The sequence below is a fragment of the Podarcis vaucheri genome, assembly GCF_965113315.1.
Source record: "Podarcis vaucheri genome assembly, chromosome: Z".
Taxonomy (NCBI): domain Eukaryota; kingdom Metazoa; phylum Chordata; class Lepidosauria; order Squamata; family Lacertidae; genus Podarcis; species Podarcis vaucheri.
Genome location: NC_138758.1, coordinates 36406991 through 36424620, shown reverse-complemented (window position 1 = coordinate 36424620; position 17630 = coordinate 36406991). Strand labels below are relative to the sequence as shown.

The following is a 17630-nucleotide window of genomic DNA, read 5'->3' as shown; positions in this document are numbered from 1 at the left end:
CCCTGCCTAAAACTCTGGAGAGCTGTTGCCAGTCAGTATACAGACATTATCTGAGCTGAGTGAACCAATGATATAAAACAGCTTCCCTGGAAGGGAGAGAGAAAGTGGTTGCCAGTTACAGGCTATACACTAAAAATTAGACAGACCTGGTTTAAATTGAATCCTAACACCAGCATCATTCTGAATCTTCTTTATCATCTCTCCATTTCTTCCTATTACGATTCCCACTGCAAACCTAGGCACCGAGACCTAGCGGGAGGAAAGAAAAGCAGTGAGAGGAAGCAGACCCAGAAAGGTAGCACACAGATGCCCCATTAGCTACATCAGGCAGCTTGAATACCAAGCCAAGAGACATGTTCACATACTTAAGAAAAAAACATTGCTCCCACTTTCTGGAACAGGAAGCAAATTATCCCATGCTAAGTCCAGCTCTGCAATTCCCAGAGGCAGCCACACCCATATCAGGAAGGGGGCAAATCTAAGCATTGTTTGCCCCCACTTTATACCTCATATTTGAAATAACCCTACACTCCACATCCAAAGCTGCACATTCTGGGGACGGGTAAATGGGAAACCTTAAAACCCTAGTAGTCAGATGTGGCCCTTTCAGGCTTCTCTCTCTGACCATTGGGACATGTTGGCTGGGGCTGATGAGAGGGCACTGGGCTGGGGGAAGACTGTGAACACTGTTTTGTGCATGTAGCGCACCAAACTTGTTTTCTGTATTTCTGGAAACCTGAAGGGCTGGGAAGGCAGGATGATGAACCCAGAGGAAGGAGGGAGGGCAATGACTCCTTGTCCCACCGGCACTGGCTGATGGTCCTCAGGGATCATATTCCTCCAGACTCAACCCTGGCAATCCAGGGTGGAAGTCAAAAGGGTGACAAAGGCTAGACAAGGATGAAGTTGACATCACTGGACAAGATGAATACACCAAGGGGCTGACTCAGTACATTCTTTTGCTTAGCATTTGCTTATACTCTGTTGCACACACCCATACCCCCCAAAAGCAGAAGTTGGTGTCATCAGCCCAATCCTGCAGAATCAGGTCTTCCAATAAGAAATTCAGCCAGTGTTTTCTATTTTAACCTTCAAAGGCTTGCTTTAAAATTGTCTTGGCCACCAGCCTTATGCTGACAATTAAGAAAACATTTTCTGTAATACGCTAGCTGATGACAGGTTGTTTAAAATTTTTACTGTGGCTTTTATAATTGCTGTTGACTGCACTACTTATTTCTATGAAACTGCAATACAGAAGCATTTTTATATATAAATGTGAAATTTCCACAGCCACCTAAAACTATGCAAGTAACACTCAGCAAATGAATGAACATGATGATGATGATAATCCCCCCACTCCCTATTTTTTCCCTAGGGAGAAGATTCCTGCACTGCAGGGTGTTGGACTAGATGACACCTTGAGAGCCTTCCAACTCTACAGTTCTATTATTCTGTAACATACAAGACACGTCCATACCTCTATGCTGCCTCCACCCATTCTGGAAGTAAAGTCGTTGCGTACGCCTCTGAAGTCCGCCTGGTCTTTCTCTCGAATGATCTCCAGTACCATCTCTCGTGCTTGCTGTACAAGTGCAGGAAGAGGAAAACAAGCTGATTACAGATTCTTTGGACCCTGGCAATAAAATGTGATCCCTGCCTCCTAACAGGAGTGGCTTCTCCACAAGCTAACCATTTCCCCCAAAGCAGGGGTATTCCATTCCGCCTTTTCTCTTTTGACATGCTCAACATCCCATGACTACTGAGCATGTTCAGTCGACCCTGTTTGGGATGTGGTTTCTTCCCCTTCCCTTAGAGATTGGGGTTTCGTTTGGTATTTTGTTGTTCTGGTTTTGCCAGAATATGCCTCCCTTTTCATTCAGTGGCTTCATCTGTATCAGCCCATTACCACCCATGTTGAATATTTACAGTGTGCAACAACACTGTCCTGGCCCTACTAGTCAAGTAGACTTGCAAACTTGCAGACTCTGGTTTCTGGCGGGGGAGGGGGGGTGTATCTAACTTCCTGAACTCTCTTAAGCTTTCATGAACAAAGCAAAAGTTTTGTTTCTAGACCTTGTGGAGGTAAGTTTAAAAATATTCAACCACCACAAAAAGCTTATACTGTTTAAGAAACTGAGATTTCAGATTTGGCCCTCCCTCAGGACCACTTTTTCAGGCCACTGATCCATAGTTAACCTCCTGCCATAACCTCACTTCCATTTCCAAAATACACCATTACTTTATTCGAGTTTCAAAGGTATCTTCTCAAAAAGAAGATTACACCTATTACACTTCTCTCCTGCTAATCTCCCAAGGCTCTCAAGTCTGCCTATAAGGGTTCCCCTATTTTTATTATCCTCAAAGCAACCACTTTGAGAATGCAAGAAGAGCCCAGCTGCTAGTCGAGCATCCTGTCGGCTAACCTATTGGAAGCCTGCAAGCAGGACATGAGTGCAACAGCACTGTCTCCTTCTGTGGTCCCTGGCACCAGCTATTCAGCATATGGCCTCTGACAGCGGAGGCAGAACACAGACATCAGGGTTAGGTTGGCCCAAGGTTCTCCAGGGAGCTTCATGGCTGAAGTGGGAAGTGATCCAAACCTAGGGCTCCCCTCACCTAAGAACATAAGATGAGCCCTGCTGGATCAGGCCAAAGACCTATCTAGTCCAACATCCTGTTCTCACAGTGGCCACCCAGATGCTTCTGTGAAGCCTAAAAGCAGGACCCAAGCTCAAGAGCAACACTCTCTCCACCCTGTGTTTCCAGCAAAGGATAACCCCTAGCCTGAAACAGTTTTCCAGCACGCCACACTCAGTCTCTTTATTGCAATTTCATGAAGCATGCAGAGGCAGCTTTATCACTGCAGTGCAAGGATTTGCATACTATTCTGGTTCATTAGTGTGGGTCACTAATGTAAAGGCAGGGTGGGTGTGGGGTGCAAGATGTAGATGGGAAAAGGACTGTTTGGCCCATAGGCTTGAGATGCCCCCACCCAACTCCATCGTATACACACACACACACACACACACACACACACAATACGAGACTGTGGCTCTCAAATACTGCCAACTGTGCCATTATTCTAAATCCTCCTAACGTTCCATCAGCACGACGGCAAATCCTCTTTGATACACACCTGTACTTTAAAAGCATCGCCGGTAATCCGGAGAGGTTTATCCGCTCCAGTCGGCAAAGGGCCATCTTGGATCATAATCATTTTCACGCCCGTTCGTTCCTGCAGACGTACCAATGGCGATGGGGAGGGAAAGACAGAGAAAGCGCCACAAAAAATAAATGGAAATGCCAAAACAGGCAGAAAGGCTACGAAAGTAGGAAAGGGGGGGGGGATTTTTAAAAAGCACAGATAAGCAATAGGAGCCCCACCACCACCACCACCTCAGCTATGGACATTTATGTAGTTAAGTGGCTTGGTCTGGCCAAGTTTTCCTGATAATTCCATAAAAGAAATGCAAGCAGTTGTAAAATGAAGAGGGAAAAGCAGACAAGGAAGCCACACTTTACCACCACCACCCAAACACAGACAATTGCAATTTTACTTTGCATTAAAAAGCTAGTGGTCATGGTGCATTCATAGAATTGTAGAGTAGGAAGGAACCCCCACTGGTCATCTAGTCCAGCCCCTTGTAATGCAGGAATTCAATATATTTTATATAAAACCCTGCAGGGGTGGAAACATGGTTGCCAACATAAACTGTTGCAGGTACCATACAACCCAAAATAAACTGCACACTTATGCTGGCTACAACTGAATGCTTCCTTCTAACCTTGCTTTGTGGGGGGTGGGGACCGTGTGGGTGCACCCACACACAGGCACACCCAATTCAAGGCGCTGGCTTTGACCTATACAGCCTTATTTAGTTATTTATAAAAAATATGTATACACTGCCTGCTGAATCTCTATCGGCAGAGCAACCCACAGGACTGGGCTAATTACACTAAAGGCTTGGTTTCTCTTTATCAAGTGAACCTCGCTAATTCAGAGTATGATTAACAATGCTCCTGCAGATGATCTCAGTGATCAAGTGTTCAGGCTATCCCCGAGATACCCCAGACGTAAACTGCCATCCGGGTTTTTTGAATTAATACATGTAAGGCTTAGGGCATCAATGCATCAAGGACTGCCTCTCTATACAAAATGAGTGCTGTCTGAGGCGCATCTAGTTCAGCCTCCTGCTCTCTCGGTGGCCAACCAGATGCCTACTATGGGAAGCCTGCAAGCAAAATATGAGCACAATAGCACTCTCCCTATCTGCAGTTCCCAGCAACTGGTATTCAGAGGCATCCTGTCTCCAACAGTGGAGGCAGAAAATAGAGCCACCGTGGCTGGTAGCCACAGACTCCTCCTACTAGCATCTGTCCGAAGCTGCATCCTGCCCACCTGTAGCTGCTTGATGGTTTCTCCACCTTTGCCAATGACGAGGCCCACTTTAGACGCCGGAATGAGGATCTCTTGGATTGTGCTGTTGCCGTCCACGTCGTTGTGGAACCCAGGCCCATTCCGACAGCGGTCCACAATCTGCCCCAGTAGCCGCTTTGCTTGTCTTTGGGGGGTGGGGTGTGTGGAAGGGAGAGAACAGAGGGGGAGAGAGAAATAGCCTCAAGGAAAACAGCTATTATATTGCAAACACCCCCATCTTGCTGGGTGTAAGGGGTGGGGACTACCACTGGAATACAGGGAGTTTGGGGAGGGGAGGAGAAAAAAAGAGAGAAAAGACAGGATACAGAAGGGAGAAAATAACCAGCGGCCATGATGGCAACTCTCTGCTTTGGATCAGATTCCCCTCTCTCAGGCACACCCCATTTTGGAGTAGGAGAGAGCGGAGAAGGAGCTCACAAAGTCCGACCAGCACCTCAAATGCTTCCTTTTTACTGCGGTGGCTTTTCCTACCCAATACACCTCTCCCATCACCATGTCCACTTGTGGCTCAAGTGGAAGAGCATCTGCCTTGCATGCAGAAGGTCCCAGGTATGATCCCTAGCATTTCCAGGAAGCCCTAGAGAGACCTCCTGCCTGAAAGGCTAGAGAGCCACTGCCTGTCAGCGTAGACAACACTGGGCTAGAGTCAGTGTAAGGAAAGCTTGCTGCTTAAAATAATTCCTTTATTTAGAACCATGAGGTCAGGAATCCTTTTGTTATAAGAGAAGGGCCAAAGCTCAGTGGCAGAGCACTTGCTTTGCATGCAGAAAATCCCAGGCTCAGTGCCTGGCAATTCCCAGGCAGGGCTGGGAATTGCTCTCAATGCCCGTTGCTCTCAAACCTCTCCAGCCACTGCCAGACAGTGTAGGCAAAACTGAGCTAGATGGAGCCATGGTCTGACACTGTATAAGGCAGCTTCCTGTGTTCAGTCCCTGATGCTTCTGGTCCCTATGACCAGTTAGCCACTGGTGAACTGACACCTAGCTCACCCAGCAGCACACAAAAGAGAAAAAGACACCATCCTTCCACCTTTGCATTTGTGCAGGTTTTGAAAAGGATGAAACTCAAGTGAGTCACCATGATCATAAATTGCAGCAGCAAAAGGAAAGCGCTCTCTCTCTTCTCACTTAGCTCTGAAGAAACAGACCTTTAAGCAGAAATCCACAAAGTCTCCACCCAGGTACTCTGTGCAACAAATGTATAATGCACCTCCATTTTTCTGGATCTTATAGCTTCTTTACCTTACAGTTTTCCTTTTGCTCCAAAACAAAAATACTGGAGGAAGGGTAGAGGTCAGAGGGAGCCCACTTCAGTACCAGCACAAAATAAATACGCAAAAAATCCAACCAGACTGCTTTGCCCTCTAACATGCACCTCTCAGTTATATTTATCCTTACACCTACGGAGGAAGAAAAAGAAAATCCAGGAAACCTCAATGCTTTTTTCAATCATCCAAATGCAACTGAAAAAAAGGAAAGAAAAAAAAAGATCCCAACAGATGGATTTGGAAAAAACCCACCTACCCAAAGGCTGCGGGAGAGAAAGAGCAGCTCCATATGGCTAAGTGGGTTCCTGTTAAAGCCAAAGGCTCGTGGCTCCAAGTCCCAGCGGGGAGGTGGTCCTCAAAATGGCTTGGGAAGAGGCAAGCTCAGCTCCTGGGGAGGGGGAGGGAGGAAACACTGACCCTAAATTTTTCTATAGGGCGAGAGAGAGAGAAAGAGAAAGAGAGCAGAATCCCCGCCCACCATCCCCCAGCTGGGCTGCTGGGTGAAACATTCTTGCAAGGGGCTTTGGGAGGGCCGGGGGCGAGGGGGGAAATAGCCAGCAGCACCTAGGACAATGTCTCACACCAAAGGAAGTGGCCGGTGGTGATGGTGGTGTTAACTGACACATGCCCGGCCCCAAATGGAAACATCTTGACTTGCAGGTTTCTGCAGAACCAATGCCTCATAAGTTAATAAGCACATAAGAAGAGCCTGCTGGTTCAGGGCAATGGCCCACCTAGTCCAGCTTCCTGCTCTCACAGTGGCCAGCTAGATGCCCCAGTGGAAAGCCCCTCACAAGCAGGACGTGAGAGCAACAGCACCTCTCCCAGCGTGTGATTTCCAACAACTGGCATTGAGAGGCAACCTGCTCTTGATACTGGAGGTGTAAAATCAGAACAGCCCTGCCGGATCAGGCCAGTAGCTCATCTGGTCCAGGATCCTGCCCTCAGAATGGTCGACTAAATGCCTCATGGGAAACCTGCAAGCAGAAGCTGAGCACAACAGCACTCTTCCCTCCTCTGATTTCCAGCAACTGGTATTCAGAGCGCACAGGCAGAACATAGCCATCAATAGCCTTCTCCCTGATGAGGAGGATAATTAGTTGATTGAGGCATGTTTCTGGTAGTGCCCTTTTTAGACTGAGAAGGTAGATAAAGGAGGCCACTTGAGCATGCAGTCATCCTGGGGAAACCAAGAACTCCCCTCATTTGATCAGATGTGGCCAATGAAAACTAGCCACTAGGCTAGTCCAAAAACCCACCCACCTAGGCAAGTGTTTCTCACCCTCCAAGCACTGGGGTTGCCAACGCAATGCTCCCCTCCAGATGTCTCTTGGGACTCCCATTTCCCCTCACCTTTGAGGATTGGCCTTACTGGCTACTGGGTGTTAAATACTCAACAACATCTGGAGAATGCCACACTGTCTGGCAGGATACATCCCCCCCAAGAGAGCAGTGATTAAAGCATTGGACTAAGACATGGGAGATCAGGGTTCAAATAGCCACTTGGATGGACTTCCAGGAAAAAGGAATTGTGGACTGTCGTTCTACCAGAAGATAATTATGTGCTGATTGGTGATAGTCAGACAGACATTCTGGATATTAAATCACTCTGGAAAATAAGGGTGAATGAGTGGGAGAATCCTCATATACTTTGATTGAAGCTGTTCTCTGCTGTCTGTGACTGGGGACTTGTACAGGGGTCAGAACAAGCTGAAGAGCGAGTACCTGACACTATGTAAGAAGTATGCCTTATGGGTATAAAATCTGTATCCTCTCTTTCATAAACATTTTCATGATAAGAAAAATTATCTCGGATAGATTTATATGTCTGCTGGCTAAAATCTGTAATTGGAAATCCTGTAAAAACTACTTTCTGTCGTTAAGAGTAAGAAAGGGAAAATGGGTCTAAGCAAGAGCAAAAAGCTTGATTTATGAATGACAATAAAGATTAAACGGATGAGGCGATTACTTCTTTTGGGGAAAAAAAGAAACTGAAAGTAAAGAACCCTCAGTGGGGAAATCTTGCTGTGGCTGTGAAGGTGCTCTTAAGGTGGAACCTTAGGGGGAGTTGGAACTTATAAAGAGTTACAAATAACATCAAAAACATCAAAAGTATCCAGTATAGCAAATATATCTTTGACTTTTCCAGTGACTGTTGGGATCATTCAGCAGTTGTTGGCTGAACAGTTAAAAACTATCAGATCAATATTTGATGAATTAGAGGGCGATGAAATGGAAAATATCTAGAGACTTCAGACCAAATCAATGAAAAGCTGGCAGGACTGGATGATGAAATAGTAAAATGGAGGAAAGCAGATGATGGAATGGAATTGCCTTCTATTCAAGGATTTGGAGGAGAGGATGGAATCATAAATGGAGAGATGGAGAGTCATCTGCATTTGACACTGATGAAGCTGCGAGAAAAAGAAGTCTAAGGAAAACCCCAGTCCTGGCCTTTCTTCAGTTCTAGCAGAGAGAAAGTATTCTGCATATGATTTGGAGTGGCTTCAGATAATTATGCTAATAAATACATGGTGCTTTCTCTGAAAAAAAAAAATGAAAAGGGAAGCTCCTAGAGGAGGAGATCCAGAAACTATCATAAACAACATAAAATGGAAAACAGGAAATTGAATTTGAACATACGGAACTGGGTAAGAATCGAAGAATATATAGTAAGGAGAAGGGGGAATTAATATTATTAATAGAGGTAAAGTTAATTACTAGTAATAACAATTTGGGAATCCCTCCTAAATATTTCGTAAGAAGAAGAAATGAATGATTAAGACACTTTGACTTAGAATATGGTTTGACAGAAAGAGGAGAAGATGGATATTAACACTGACAGAATGTCATTAATAATCTTTTTCTTATGTAACCGACAGACAGAAAATTGGAAGCTTCTTTTCTCTATCTTTAATGGTTCCCCCCCCCATTGTTTCCCCTCCCCCTTTTTTTCATGTTTCTTTTGGAATACTAGGTTTGGGGGCCTTTATTAAGCTCCAGGAATTAAGTATTTATGGGGTGGTGGATGGCTGATCGAGGACCCTGGGTGGAAGAAAGGGAAGTGTTGGTCTCCCAGGGTGAGAGGCTGGGTGTGTGTGGAAATCAGGGATTCCAAGTGAGAGCTAGGAGGGACTGCTCTCCTCTATAGGTGATGGGGGCTGAGAATCACCTCCAGGAGAGGACTCAGTATTCTACTTGTTCTCTTTGTAGTTTCTATAGCTATTACCTTATTGATAAATAATGTATTCAAATACCCTCTTGGACATGATCTTCATTGGTCTTGGGCCAGCCACTGCTACTCTCAATCTAACCTATCTCATGGGATTGGTGTGGGGATTAAATGAAAACTAGGACCTGGGAGAACAGGGCTCAAATTCCTCCCTTGGCTATGAAGCTTAACTAGGTTGGCCTTAACCTAGTTACTGCCTCTCTCAACTTAACCTACCTCTCAGGGTTGTGGTGGGAGAAAACTGGGGAGCAGGAGACAATGTCACCTTGAGTTCCTTGGAGGAAAAGTGGGATATAAAAAATGTAAAAAAATAAAAGCTCTTGCATCTGCTGTTTTTTTCATTCTTCTGCTGCTGCCCTTTCTTAACTGATTGTCCTCACTGACAGAGAGAAGAAAGAGGTTCTCTTTGCTCACCAGGAGTGGGGTGGGGGCTTGGAAATGTTTCTTCTCTTGAACAAGCCACTGTTCAAGTGAGCGAAGACCTTTGGATGCCTCTACAACAGGCTTTTTTAAAAAATGATTTTTTTACACAGAAGGGAGAGAGATCCTTTGTGCTTGTCTAGGAGGTTTGAGAGAGTATTGAGGGGTCTCTCCCCATTAACACTATAGCTTGAAGATGGTAAGTTACGCCAGTCTTTGGGAGCTTCTTCTCTTCATCAAGCTACAATGCAAGTGAGAGAAGACCCTGGGTGTCACACTCAAGCCCCTCAAGTGTCTCTCCCACTCAAGGTGTCTCTCCCACTGTTTACTTTCCCAATACAGTGGTACCTTGGGTTACATACGCTTCAGGTTTCATACTCCGCTAACCCAGAAATAGTACCTCGGGTTAAGAACTTTGCTTCAGGATGAGAACAGAAATTGTGCCCCAGCGGTGCGGCGGCAGCAGGAGGCCCATTAGCTAAAGTGGTGCTCCAGGTTAAGAACAGTTTCAGGTTAAGAACAGACCTTCGGAACGAATTAAGTACTTAACCCGAGGTACCACTGTACTTCGGTGCAAACGAAAGAGGACTTTGGGGTGGGAGGAGGGGGCAAGCAAAGTAAATAAACACGAGTAAGAAAAGAGCTTGCTGGATCGGTCCAATGATCCATCTAGTACAGCATCCTGCTCTCATAGTGGCCAGTCAGATACCTGTGGGGAAACCTGCAAGGAGGACCAGAGCTCGAGAACACTCTCCCCTCTTGTGATTTCTAGCAACTAGTATTCAGAAGCACTATGGAGGCAAAACATAGCCATCACGGCCAGTAACCATTCTCCTTCATGAATTTGTCCAATCCCTTTTTTAAAGCCATACAAATTGATGGCTATCACTGCCTCTTGTGGAAGCAGGTTCCACAGTTTTAACTATGCACTGCATGAAGAAGTCCTTTATTTTTATCTGTCCAGAATCTTCCAACAACCAGTTTTGTTGGTTGTCTGAAAGTTTTCATGTTACAAGAGAGGGAGCAAAACTTTTCTGCATCCACTTTCTCTATGCAATTCATACTTCTATAAACCAGTTTTTAAAAACAGAAACAGAGGCTCCCATGAAAGCTAATTATTTATATGTGGAACCCTCCAAGTGATGGGGCTCACCACTTGCCATTAATAACAAGAGTTGCATGTCAGAAGGCCAGTTAAATGCTTCTCTGGGGTCTTCTCTGCAGCACCAGGCTAACTTTTCAACCCTTAAAAGGGTGCCCTCGTTCAAGCAAACTCACTCAAGAGTTTTTGTAGAGGACCACAAAGACAGTCTACGCTGCGAAATGGAGGTAAACAGCCCTTCAATGGGCCAAACTGTTGAGCTATTATGTATGAGATAGAAGTGTTTGGAGCAGAGTGAGTCTATGCTGGCTATAAAGAGGACAGCAAGCAACTGAAGAGAAGAAAAAGGGTAAGAGAAAAACAAAAAAGGAAGAGGGAAGAGGACTAAGGGGAAGAAGTGGAGACAACCAATGTTATACAAATGTATATGCCAATTAAAAAAAACTCACTCAATGCTCTCTGGCGTTCCAGTCAGCACGCAGGGTCTCTCTGGCATTCCGCCACTGTCTGTAAAAGACAAGCAAAAGAAAAGAAAGATCAACAGGTACTGGGTATCTGACAATTCTCAGCAGCCTATCAGTTTCCAGCTGGTTGAATAAAAAAGGCTGGATTACTTCAGTGCATTCTATGTTGGGCTGCCCTTGGGCTTGGTTTGGAAGTTCCAACTGGTGCAGAACACAGAGGCCAGGCTCCTCATGGGGGCACCTGGCGGACAGCATGCGACACCTTTGTCGAAACATCTGCACTGGCTGCCCATCCACCACTGAGCCAAGTCCAAGGCAAATTAGTCTTGTACTAATTTACAAAGCCTCAAATAACTAAATAAACTTAACTCAAATAAATAAAGCACACGCACAGACGCACACTCTGCCTGGCTATGTGTAAAACAGAGTTTGGCTTTTGGAAGCACAAAATCTTGAGTTCTGTCCCCTATATAAACCATCCAGGCAAGCAAATTCTGCACACATTCCCTTCAGCGTCCTTGTTTTAGTCTCCATATTGTTATTCATGGGGAACGGAGTGATGCCAGGCTTCTACCGGTAGCGTGAGCAATGAAAAAAACCTCACCTGGCATTGAACAACTTAGGACCAAGGTTGCTATATCCATTGTCAGCCCTACTCAAGTGTAGACCCCTTGAAAATTAATGGACCTAAGAGAGTTGGTCACGTTTATTGATTTTTCAGAGTCAACTCTTAGAATGGACTAACAATGGCTAACAACACCACGGTTCCAAAATTGTTCAGGGCTCTTAAAGCAGTCTCTAGATTGCCGCCTTCTAGGGAGGAAGGAAGGTACTGATTTTGGGAGAGGAATGTGGGGCATGTTTTTTTCCATTGGGACTGATCCTTCTTGTGAAGGAGAGGGAGAAGCCTTTGGCCCTGGCGAGGAGCCTTGCAGGAGAGTACTTTTGGAGTCTAATAGAATGTTTCATAGGACATTTCTATTATCCTAGCTTTCAAGTTGGTCAGACCGTTTTATATTTAATATACCAATCTAAAAGACTAGTAGGTGTGTGTAATCTTAGTGCTGCCTTGGTTCTTTGGGAAGCTGCAGGTGGTGAGGGGGTGAAATAACCTTACCTGGCGCAATCTGAATTTTGCAGCCTGACTCTGCCTGAATCCGAGAAATCTGCTCACCACCCCGGCCGATAACTGAAATAAAATTTGGAATTGATCAGGATTTTGCTGCTGCCAACAGACTAGAATATTGCTGGGTTTTTCATTATTTCAAGAGCAAGATGTGAACAACCACATGACTGAAGTTTTGCATACATCTATGAAGGGAGCATTTGTAAACTTAAATGTCTGGAAGAAGATGAGGTGAAGATGCAATGCTCCAAAATCACAAGTTTCAGGTCCTCTGCCCACCTATCTGTTAAGTGCAACTGAGTTGACACCTTCAGTCAACAAACAATTGACCACTCCCATCCAGCTCTGCTAAACCAATAGCACAGTCTCAAATTCTGCTGGCAGGCCATCCTGCTTGTGGCCTTTGGGGCATCTGGAGAGAACAGGATGCTGGACTAGGTGGGCCTCTAGCCTGATCCATCAGGGCTTCTCTTAAGTTCTACTAGCATGCCTGGAAGCAGGATGCCTTTGAATACCAGTTTGCTGGGAGTGCACTCAGCTTGATGACTTCCCACAGGCATCTGGTTCATCAGTGGGAGATCCAGGTGCTGGACAAGATAAGCCGCCTTTGGCTGCATACAACTGCAAGGCTCTTCTTATGTTCTACCACCACTACCTCCGAGTACTAGTTGCTAGGAACTACAGGTGGGGAATGTGCTGCTGTTGCACTCAGGTCCTGTTTGTGGGTTTCACAGTGTGGGTGTCACAGTGGCACCTGGTTGGCCACTGTGAGAACAGGAAGCCAGACTGGGTGGGCCTCCTTTGGCCTGATCCAGCAGGGCTCCTCTCCTGAATCTGGGACCCTGAGCAGGCAAGCATATGCTTCACCACCAAGCTGCACACCCTCCCCCACACACATACACCCCAAACCATTTCTCCTCTGCTCACCCCCTCCAACCCCTCCCTGCCAGCACATTACCGGCAAAGTTGGCCATCAAGGTCTTTAACTACAGGCCACTGTAGCACTCAGGAAGTAACTAAATTATCCTCAATTGATTTTAAGGTTCACGTGGAAAGCATTTCCCCCGAAATTGCCACGTTCTCAGCAGCATTAACAGAAATCCGCGCTGTTATGCTGAGCACTACCTATCATAATATATATTAGTCTTCAGATAGAAGGAGTGTTCACAAAGGCCCCGTATGAAGGAAAGAGAAAAATTGCTGCAAACCAGAATACTTACTGAATCCAACCATTTTATCAGGCACTTTGAATTCTTCGGTTATTACCCTGAAGAAAAGAGAAAAGGGGAGACTCATCACGACAGATAGACATCGTCGCCTTTTCCAATAGCATCAACTGTCACAGGACATTTAGGAAATTGAGTTTCCATCCCCAGAAAGTGAAGTAGGAACTAGTTCCAATGTTATGGAAAACTGGGTGATGAAGAATGGAGCTTTTAGCCAGTAGCCCCTACCAGCTTCCTACAAGGGTGTCTGGAAAGGTGCCCTCAAAAGAGTCAGTCCATGCCTTAAGTGCTGTCGGGAAGGGTTTGCTCTGCCCCATCTCAGGGCATGAAGCACATTACAGACATGGGCATGAGCTTTTCAATGTGGTGGTGCACCAACTCTAAAGAAGGCTTGGCACCAATGCTGCTGAGTTTACAAAGCCAGTTGAAAGGACACTTCTTTGCCCAGGATTTTGCAGGGGTTTGATTCAGTTTGGCTGGCTGCAAATTAACAGCTAGCCCATCTGTACTACAGTCATACAGTGGTGCCCCGCAAGACGAATGCCTCGCAAGACGAAAAACCCGCTAAATGAAAGGGTTTTTCATTTTTCGATGCGCTTCGCAAGACGAATTTCCCTATGGGACGTCTTGCGAGTCTTGCGATTTTTTTCGCTCCCCCCCCCTTTTTCTAAGCTGCTAAGAGCCTTTTAGCCGCTAATCCGCTAAGCCTTTAATAGCCGCTAAACCGCTAATAGCGCTAATCCGCTAATAGGGTTGCTTTGCAAGACGAAAAAACCGCTAGACGAAGAGACTCGCGGAACGGATTATTTTCATCTTGCGAGGCACCACTGTACCTCGGGTTGAAGTAGCTTCAGGGTAAGTATTTGTGAGCTGCAGCAACCCAGAAGTAACAGAGAGTGTTACTTACGGGTTTCGCCGCTCGCGCATGTGCAGACGGTCAAACTGAGATCATGCGCATGCGCGGAAGCAGTGAATTGTGACCCGCGCACATGCAGCCACGGATTGCATTCGCTTCTGGATGCGAACGGGGCTCCAGAACGGATCCTGTTCACATCCAGAGGTACCACTGTATTGAGAAGGAGAGGAAGTAAGTAATATAAAACTTATATATTGCTGATTGTGGAAAAACAACAACCTCAAAGTAGGTAGTGCCCAGGATCCTATTCCAAAGGCAAAAACTAGGCTGGGATCCCAAAAGGCAGGCTGTTTTGGAGTATACATCTGGTCGGGGTGGGGTGGGGGTGGCTTTGGGCTTGCAGCTCTTGCATACCACCAGAAAAGACATCATGCTACAAGGCAACCTGCTTTCTAAACCAAGTGGGAAGGGGCACAGCTCTCCCAACAGCATTCTCCAGGTAGGATTTTTTTGTAAACCACTTCAAGGGTTTTTATACGATCAAGCAGTGAACAATTTCACCAAATAAGTAACTCAATAACAGGACTAGGGGTGTCCTCTGGCCTCACACATTTGAGAGCTGCTGACAGTCAGAGAAGGCAATACTGAGCTAGATGGATTTATGGTAAAAGGTAACTTCCTATTTGGGAAGAGACATAGCTCAGTGGCAAAGCACCCGCGGTGCATGCAGAAGTTCTCAAGGCTCCAAACCTGACAGCATTCTCATGTAGGACTGGGAATGACCCCGGTCCCAACCCTGCTGCCAGTCAGAGTAGACAATACTGCACTAGATAGATGAATTGTCTGATACTGTGCATACACATACAAAAACAACACTCTTACTGATAGCCCTTCAAAAGAAGCCTATGCTTTGGCACAAAAATCTGTTGTTTCAAGGTTTTAGTGGGTTTTTTCCAAACTCCATTTGGCTAACCTAAGCAGCTTCATGAATCTCAGCCCAAGACACGACGTTTAATTCAATGCAGACCTTCCTTTCTGCGTTACCCACTGCGTACGCGTGCCTCATCTCTTTCCAAACAAATGCATGCAATATCCAGGAACGCAAGCAGAAAACTTCAGTCTTGGGGCGGAGGCGTGTGGGAAGAGGAGAAACTGAGCCTACACAGTTCTGCCACGTTCTCAACCTCTGACTCTCTAACACTCCAGTACAGATGGCAGATCAATAAACAATTAGAAGTGATCAATAAATAATAAAACATAACCCACTGCTTACCTTTGATGTACCAGGGCCCCTAACTGGTTACCTACTGTGTCGGAGAAGAGAGAGAAAAGAAAAAAATCAAAGCATTAGTACGGATAAACTAACTTCATCTCTATAGCAGGGGGGGAAAAGAGTTCTTACCATTTTCATCAAGGGGGGAAAAGAGAGCGAGAGAGAAAATAAAGGAGAAGCAGTGCTAAAAAACAGCAATTTGGGTTCAGTGGCTGAAATGAATGTGTTACGTGGAACAAGAAACAGGAGGGGATTTCTTGATCAACAACAGCGGAGAAGCGAAGTGTCCAGCTGAACGCAGGATAGGAAATTGATCCACCTTGCTCCCATGCGGTGAGAGGCATGGGGAGGGGGAGAAATCCAGCACCTCAGGATCCCAGAATCCCTAGAAAAGTGCAGCCCACCCCAACCTCCCCAAATTAAACCCAGTGTAAAAAATAATAATAATAAAAGATCAAGCAGATTGGTACAGCATTTAAAAGGTGGGGAGAATAAGAAGCCATAATACACAAGAGATTTGGAAGGATTTAGTCTAATCAAACGCACTGAGAGAGAACAGAGAGAGAGAGATTGAGGAGGGGTTTGGGAGGGGGGGACTTGCAACATACTTCTCTGGGTTTCTCTTAACTGTGCTCCATGGAGCCAATTTACCCGAAGACCTGTTAAAGGAATAGGGCTGTTAAAGAACCTTGCATCATCACCAAGTTTTATGTGCTATGACATTTCTACTCAATACGACCAGGGGAAGAGCTATGTGCAAGGTTGTCTTCTGTGCGTGTACACACACACCCCAATCGGAAAGTTTCCATTAGTTGTTGTCACTACAATTTATTACCTGCCCTTCACCCTAAGGATTACAATTATTAAAACACAACCTTAATGCTAAAACACAATACCGCATGATAACAGAAACAGTTTAACACAACTTAAAATTACAAAAAGAGCTGTATCCTAAAAATATACATGTCTCAAGTATATACAACTTATTCTTGCATTTGCAGCGGGGTTGGATAGATGACACTTTGGGTCCCTTCCAACTCTACCATGCTAAGATTCTATGTGCCAAAAGCCAGGGTAGGGTGATGTGTCTTCTGAATTTGCCGAAGATGCATAGTGAAGGCACCATATGCACCCACAACGTAGGAGCTTAGCACCAGGGAGAGTCTGTAGAGAAGGACGCAGTTTTTCAGGTATTTGGGGTCAAAGCTAGTTAAGGCTTTAAACACTAATGTGAGCACTTTGAATTGTGTCCAGAAACAAACCAATACATCTATTTAAAAACAAGTGTTATATGAGATCTGAAGGGAACCCCAGCTGGCAATCTGGCCACCACATGTGAGGCCAACTGAAGTTTCCAAGTTGTCTACAAGGGCAGCTCCATGTAAGGCACATTGCAATAATCCAATGTGGAAGTTACCAGAACACGGAGTACAGTGGCCAAATCATCTCTCTCCAAAAGGGGCCCGCAGCTAGTGAGCCAGTTCGAGCTGAAGAAAGGCATTCTGATCATTTAGGTCACCTGAGCCTCAAGTGACAATGTTGAATCCAGGAGTGCCCCCTCCCCACCGAGCGCAATAATCTCTCCCACATCAAAGGGCTGAATTGCAAATAAGAGACAGTAGCAAAGCTACGGGGGGGACGGACCATGTTGTATCCAACTAAATTATGAACAAGTTCCTCAAGTGCAACAGAACTTCTCTCTACCCTACTTCACCCCTGCATCTGTTCCAGAAAATTGTGGTGGAAGAACACCCAGAGCAGATTGGCCAGGGGAGGTGGAGGCAGAGCAGTGGCGGTGGGAAGTTATGTTGTGCTCCAGAAAGCTATTAAGCACCCACAATAATTACATTAACTCCTCTAGTTGTGAGGCTTTGAATACATATATAATTGACCTACAACAAAAGAAGAGATCCAATGATACATCAAACTCAAGGGGTAGGCCCACACAAATAAGTGGACTAAAGTCTATGAGCTTCAGGGGGCCGACTACATGCCTAATTCAGATACCACCTGAAGAGTCTCCTAGCACCTTAAAGACTCGTTGCATTAGCGTCCATGGACTCCAGGTCACTTTGTTGGATCAGCAGTTTTGGCAAATAGTCATTCCTTGACCAACATGAACAAACCTAAAATTGTTGCTTAACTTTTAGAGACGATACCTGCCCTTACAACAACAACTGTGAACACAGGAAGAGCCATAGGTCAGTGGCAGAGCACCTGCTTTGC

General features: G+C 45.6%; 1 protein-coding gene across 8 annotated transcripts in view; it reads right to left on the bottom strand.

Moving 5' to 3' along the window:
• FUBP3 (far upstream element binding protein 3) overlaps nt 1-17630 on the bottom strand; it is a 61013-nt gene that overhangs the window by 17750 nt on the left and 25633 nt on the right. For 4 of the 8 annotated variants that reach the window (XM_082207363.1, XM_082207359.1, XM_082207361.1 and 1 more), the window contains exons 3-11: nt 16013-16063; nt 15405-15438; nt 13270-13316; nt 12041-12112; nt 10909-10966; nt 4400-4562; nt 3137-3235; nt 1478-1582; nt 147-249 (exon numbers count right to left, since the gene is read on the bottom strand). In XM_082207363.1, the coding sequence (XP_082063489.1) occupies nt 147-249; nt 1478-1582; nt 3137-3235; nt 4400-4562; nt 10909-10966; nt 12041-12112; nt 13270-13316; nt 15405-15438; nt 16013-16063 (732 nt within the window). The remainder of the gene's footprint in view (nt 1-146; nt 250-1477; nt 1583-3136; nt 3236-4399; nt 4563-10908; nt 10967-12040; nt 12113-13269; nt 13317-15404; nt 15439-16012; nt 16064-17630) is intronic. The other 4 variants (XM_082207366.1, XM_082207360.1, XM_082207364.1 and 1 more) reach the window with 1 other exon arrangement.